The following is a 6,000-nucleotide window of genomic DNA, read 5'->3' on the forward strand; positions in this document are numbered from 1 at the left end:
CGCAGAGGAAAGCATCTCCCATTCTTCCCTTTGCATCTGACATCTTCCTTTGGGCCACTGAGAACCCTGCCTTCTTCCGGGTGGCCTGTCTGTCACCTCCTCCCCCGGACAGTGAGGCTCTGGGGGGCCCGCTGCTGCTCCCCACTTCCACAGGTTGTTGCTGATATCCTTCACCCCGCTGAGATGTTCTCCTTTCATTGTTGAAAATACACGAACCCCTCTGTAGAATGCTACCCCAGGTCTGCAAAAAAGACGTCCAGGCTGGCTGCTGGTCACTGGGGAGCCCAACTGCACCGCTCGGCGCCACCTGTTGGGCCCCAGCTGTTGAGCAGAGGCCCAGCAGCTGCTGAGGGGAGCTGAGCGGGTCTCACCCTTCTCACCTTCCAAACCGTGCTAAGCACCCAGAAAGTGCATGAACTAACAAGTGACACGAATTCCCATTATTTGGGGTTACCTGGCGGTCATTCAGGCAAGTCTGGGACAGTTGTTGGGGCTGTTCGAGTCTCTGCCTCTAACTTTTTGCACGTCTGCATATTCACTATTTGTGCTTCGGCGAAAACCAGCGCATCAGCGGGCTCCGGGCAGCACAGCCAGCTTGCCCGTCCACCCAGGCGCAGGTTCGTTCTTCTTGAGCAGCAAGCTGCCCCGCGCCCCGCCAGCCTGGATCCCCGCCAGCCCCGCGAGGCTGCGCCGTGCAACGTGGAGCAGCTGATGCAACGCGCGGGCCGGGCCGGGCCGGGCGGGCTGGCGCGGGTTTCCTGTACTGGCCGGCCGCGATGGTTCTCCCCGCGGTGGGGACCAGCGGGGACGTGAGACCGACGGTCCCCCACCGCGTCGCCCCGGCCGCATCGACAGGATCCGCGGAAGACAATGGGCTGCGTGGCAGCTCCCACGCGGGACCCTCCCGCTGCCCGGGCGGCGGGGCCCCAGCAGCGCCTCCGCCCACCCCGGTCTGGACCTGGCCGCGCACTCACCCGGCCGGTGGAGAAGCGCCGGAGCGCCGAGCCGCCCCGCAGCAGCATGCCGGACAGCAGGCAGCGGGCAGCGGGCAGCGGGCAGCAGGCAGCGGGTGTTAGCTGCGAGGCTCCGCGTGGGCGCGGCCCGCTGGATGCAGGCTCCGCAGACCCCGCCCACGGCAGTAGACCCCGCCCACCACAAACAGATCCCGCCCACCGGGCAACGGTCCAGCCCCCTCGATTGGCGGGCACAGCGCCATCCACTGACAGGATCCGCCCCTTAGATTGACAGGCCCCGCCCCCTCGGCTGGCGGCCAATCCCGTGCGAGTGGGCGGGGCGCGCCTGTCCCGGGCTGGGCTGCCGGAAGCCGCCCGCTTTCCAGCTGGGGGCCTGAGCCCGCAGCTGCCTGGATCCTGCGTCGGCTCCCGGGGAATCTTCCGGGTTTTGTTTTTAATTAGTCCACGTGTGCAGTACACAGTGATTGCATTCCTCGTGGGGAGCTGTGAACGCTCGTAACACATTTTCATTCTTTGTTAGGTCCCCGCCCCTCCTCCCTCCCTCCGCTCTGGGTCTCCCTTCCAAGTGCCAAGGTCCATCTCCCGGTTACTCAGAGCCTCTGAGTAACGCAGGCGGGATCGAAAAACACGGTGAAAGTCTGCATTTCTCAAAAACATGCAAACAGTAGAAAACGCAGGTCATGAAAACCCCCTCAAACTCCCTTTCATTTCTGAGGGAAATTCGTGGCAATGTGTCTTTTACTACAATAAAATTTTAAAATTTAAATATTGACTGTATACGTGGATCATTCCTCACTCACAGATGGGCACTGTGCATGGTCACTCTGACCCCCGAGACACATCCAAAACCCAACGAACGGAGAAGGCCACGGGCAGGGCCGTCTGCATAGATTATGAAGGAGGATGGCGTCTTCGCTAGGTGCCCCCTCCAGCGGGATTCGGTGCGGCCCACCGGGCGGAGCGAGGCGGGTCCCCAGGAGACGCCAGAGGTGGTGCTTCTGCTTGGACGCAACGCCCAGACGAGCTGCAGCTGCGCCCTCTGCAGCCTGACACTTAACTTCTCTCCGCTCGGTTGCAGAGTGCTTGTTCTCGCGCAGGGCTCCTCAGAAAAACTTGGCACTTACCATCACCTTGGCAGGACCAGTTTTCCCTTTTCTTCAAGGAACTACACAAACGCTGCGCTGCCTCCCGGAGGCCGTTTTATTTACTGTTGCTTTGCTAGTTTTGTTGCACTGCTTAACGTCCGTAGTCCCCAGAAGCAATCTATCACTGCTTTAGGTGGAGAGGAGTTTTTGTCTGAGATTTCCTACGGATGTCCCAACCGCCTTCTCACTGGAGTTTGCGCATCTGTTATCTTCTCTATCGGAAGCTGCTTGCGGGCCGAATTTATGACTGATTTATCAGAATTTACGGTCTCTAGCACTAAGCAAAGGTTAATGAAGACAACTCGCTGAAAGACAGTAAGTAAATGTGGTTAAGAGGGTAAGAAGGAGGAAAACAATCCTTAGAGTCTGGAGAATTACAGTGAACATTCAGGGTGGAGATCTGGGAACTATCTTTTGCAAAATTCAATGCCTTTTTCCTAACTGCATTTTGTGACTTGCCTTTTTCAAACTTTCAAATTTTGATGCTCACTTTATTTCTTCTGGCCTGTGTATCCTAGGAAAGGGTGAACACTTGTGCTTTCCTCTGCGGGAAGCAACAGAATTATATATTGCCACTCCCAAATTTAGAAACTAGAGTTCATGTTCACCACAAAATAGTGCTTTCTATGTGTGTTTTTGATCCCTCTGCAAGAACCCAAAATGTAGCTCCACTGATAATTAGAGGCTGAGAATTAAAGAATTTGAAAATCGAAAATTTCTTCAAAAACAAGGATGAAGTAATGTCATTTTTAGAAACAAAGCTTGACACAGTTTGTCCTCCCTAGATACAAAATAAAGGGAAAATTAAATAGTATCCTGCTAGCAAGATTTAAACTTAAACATGCCAGCAAGACTTTAATTATAAATGCTTTAATTAAAAGATTGTCAGGTTGCTTAAAAACAAAACTACAAAGATTTTAAAATAATGATTAAAAAGTCTATTCCAAACCACCCAAACACTAAGGTGTCAGCCCAAAAAATAAATAAGTAAATAAATAAATAAACCTTCTGAATTTGTGTAGACTGTAGTTAATAATATAACTTCAATTTCTTTTCTTTTTTGAGACAGGTTCTTGCTATGTGGTCCAGTCTGGTCCTGACCTCACTATGTAGTCCTGGTTGACCTCAGACTTGTGGTGATTTTCTTGCCCCATCCTCATGAGTGCTGGAATTACAGGTATGCGCCACCATACCTGGTAGATAACCTCAAATTCTATAAAGCAAATGCTGTCATAATTTTAAGGAAAAATTGGTAAAGTTGCACTCATACCTAAAGACTTTAACATATCATTTTCTTTCTTTCTTTTTTTTTTTTTTTTTTGTCTTTTTCCTTTTTATCGGTACCGGTGATCGAACTCACAACTGCCTGCTTGCAAGGCAGGCGCTTATGCTGCTGAGCTAAATCCCCAGCCCCCATATCATTTTCAAGAAGTGAAAAAATGATATAAGCAGAACAAATCAGGAATAATCTATATTTACATGGAATAATTAATGTACCTGATGTAATTAACAAATATAGGCACATCCATGTTCTCTATAGTGATATTCTATCTCTACTTGTGTGTGTGTGTGTGTGTGTGTGTGTGTGTGTGTGTGTGAGTTGTCGTGGATCAAACCCAGGACTTTGCACACACTGCACAAGTGCTCCACCACTGAGCTACACTCACACACACTCAAATACAATCTGTTTTCAGAAGTGGCCGTCTGCGAGGCTTCAAAGAATTTAAATCACAGCATATGGCCCCGACCACAACAGAATTAAGCTAGAAAAGCGTACACAAAGATGACTGCTGTACGTACCTCTCCTTTGGGAGTGACTAAGTCCCTGTCTGGATAAGGACGGGGCCCTGGAAGGGGAGCAGTCTGCCTTTGCGGGGTTGCTGTATGGGGAGCGCTGCATCGGTGGACAGGTCCGAGGCGTATTTGCTGAGGGGAAGAATGAGAGAGGAAGCAATTCCTGTCTAGAGAAGAGATGCAAAGTGAGAGCACATTGTGTTCAGTGTTCACTTGGGATGAGGCTGACTTGCTAAGACTTCTTGAGAAAAAGTTGTAAATGGTGTGGACGAAATGGAATGTTCTGGAAAATACGAGGCTGAAACAAAAATGTAGATCAGTGAGAGGTGGTCAGTGACCACGTTCTTGCTCGCCTGGACTTTCCACATGCAGACCGTCTTAGTGAGCGTCTTAGTAAGACTTTTGTCCCAAAATAAATTGCTGGGGATGTGGCTGTGTGGTCCAGTGGGCTTGACCTGAACTGTGGGTCTTATCTGTATTATTTCTCCTTATATGTCACCTCCATTCAATATGTCATCAAGACTGACAACTTCGCAGGTGGCTATGTGAAGTGTTCTCTATGTTCTCAATTTTTCAATGTTTTTGTTTTTGTTTTGTTTTTTGAGACAGGATCTCGCCATGTAGGGCAGGATGGCCTTAAAACTCATGGTGATCCTCCTGCCTCAGCCTCCCGAGTGCTGGGATTACAGGGTACACCACCACACCCGATCTTTGAATGTATTCTTAAACTTTGAATTATGACTTAATCCGCTGATTAAGAAGATGCTGTAATCCTTCATCATGACACATCAACTTGAACAGATTAAGAAACTCACAGGACCTTCGCAAACCGTACTTTGGGGTGTCTCTACGGATGGCTGGCATGTAGGCCAGCGAACTGAGGGGTGAGACCAGCCCTGGAGGTGGGCGGCACGGTCAACAGGCTTTCTTTCGTCTGGACGGAGTAAAAAGGGGATCAAAGCGGGAAGAGTTCCAGCCTGGCCCCCTCATTTTCACGCCGGTCTCCCAGCAGCTGCTACACCTCCAGCTCTGCGGTGTGCACACCACCACGTGAACACTCTCACCTCTGGTCCTGAAAGTTACCTAACACACCCCCGCGGGTAATTGCGTATTTTCAGTTGCTTGTGCATCTTGAGGGAACCCTGATACAGTTCAGAATAATATAAGTTAATCTGCTGCATGTACATGCTGTATTTCCTGTCTTTTACTAAGTAATAAGTTTTATGAAACTGTGAGATATTTAAATTCATGAATCTGATTTACAGCGGTACCTTGGCTCATGAATTTAATTCCACGATTTTGGAAAAGATGGCCACTTTCGTGTCCATGCGAGAAAGATGGCCGAGGTCGTGTTTGTTACCAATATAGAGTCTGCAAACAAAATAAAAATTTTGCCAAACACTTCTGTTTGTGAACCAAATTATTAGCAAACAAAAGTTTCATGAACTGAGGTGTCACTGTATGTCACTTGACATTATGATCCCATTTCCCTGACAATGACTCAAGTTCACCCTTCCTTATTGGTTGGTGGTACCCCATCATGTATAAACATCTCTTCTGCCTTATCCAGTCATCCACTGGCGCACACAGGCCGCGTCCAAGATTCAGCTGTTGTGAACTGTGCCGCTATAAACAGGGTGACTATGGGTCACTGTAACGTCTTTAAGTCTTCTGGGAAGATCCCTAGAAGGGGAATAGCTGGGTCAAATGGAATTTCTTCTCCTTCCAGCTCCAGATCATAATTCTTTTTTTCCCCCAACTCCATTTTAATGAATGGAATTTCTTGTTTTGGTTTCTTGAAGAATCTTCATATTGATTTCCATGACGGTTATGCCAGCTTACGTTCCAGTCAGCAATGAAAAAGGTTTTCTGAAGCCCCCAGCCCCTATTGTCACCTTTCTTGACGATGCCCATTCCTTCTGGAGCCAGGTAGAATCTCAGCCTTGCTTTAATTTGCATGTCTGCAAGGGCAAGAGTTGCTGATATTAACTGGTGTACAGGAACGCTATTGATCTTCACGTGCTGACTTTGCATCCTGTTACCCTTCTGGATCTGGTCATTGTTCCAGGAGGCTTTTGGTGGATTTT

General features: G+C 49.2%; 1 protein-coding gene and 1 long non-coding RNA gene across 2 annotated transcripts in view; one reads left to right on the plus strand and one right to left on the minus strand.

Annotated features, from left to right (window-relative positions):
• Aldh1l2 (aldehyde dehydrogenase 1 family member L2) overlaps nt 1–1,110 on the minus strand; it is a 41,165-nt gene extending 40,055 nt beyond the window's left edge. Inside the window, exon 1 of the mRNA XM_063255492.1 lies at nt 975–1,110. Coding sequence (XP_063111562.1) covers nt 975–1,022 — 48 coding nt within the window. The 5' untranslated portion in view covers nt 1,023–1,110. The remainder of the gene's footprint in view (nt 1–974) is intronic.
• Nucleotides 1,111–2,019: 909 nt separating this feature from the next.
• LOC134477414 (uncharacterized) lies at nt 2,020–5,307 on the plus strand. Its single transcript, XR_010049479.1, has 3 exons — nt 2,020–2,434; nt 3,189–3,296; nt 4,523–5,307. It is a non-coding gene; the product is annotated as an uncharacterized LOC134477414 (long non-coding RNA).
• The last annotated feature ends 693 nt before the right edge of the window (nt 5,308–6,000 follow it).

Source organism: Cavia porcellus, unplaced genomic scaffold (genome assembly GCF_034190915.1).
Source record: "Cavia porcellus strain 051 isolate PalLab524CR breed Dunkin Hartley unplaced genomic scaffold, mCavPor4.1 scaffold_8, whole genome shotgun sequence".
NCBI lineage: Eukaryota > Metazoa > Chordata > Mammalia > Rodentia > Caviidae > Cavia > Cavia porcellus.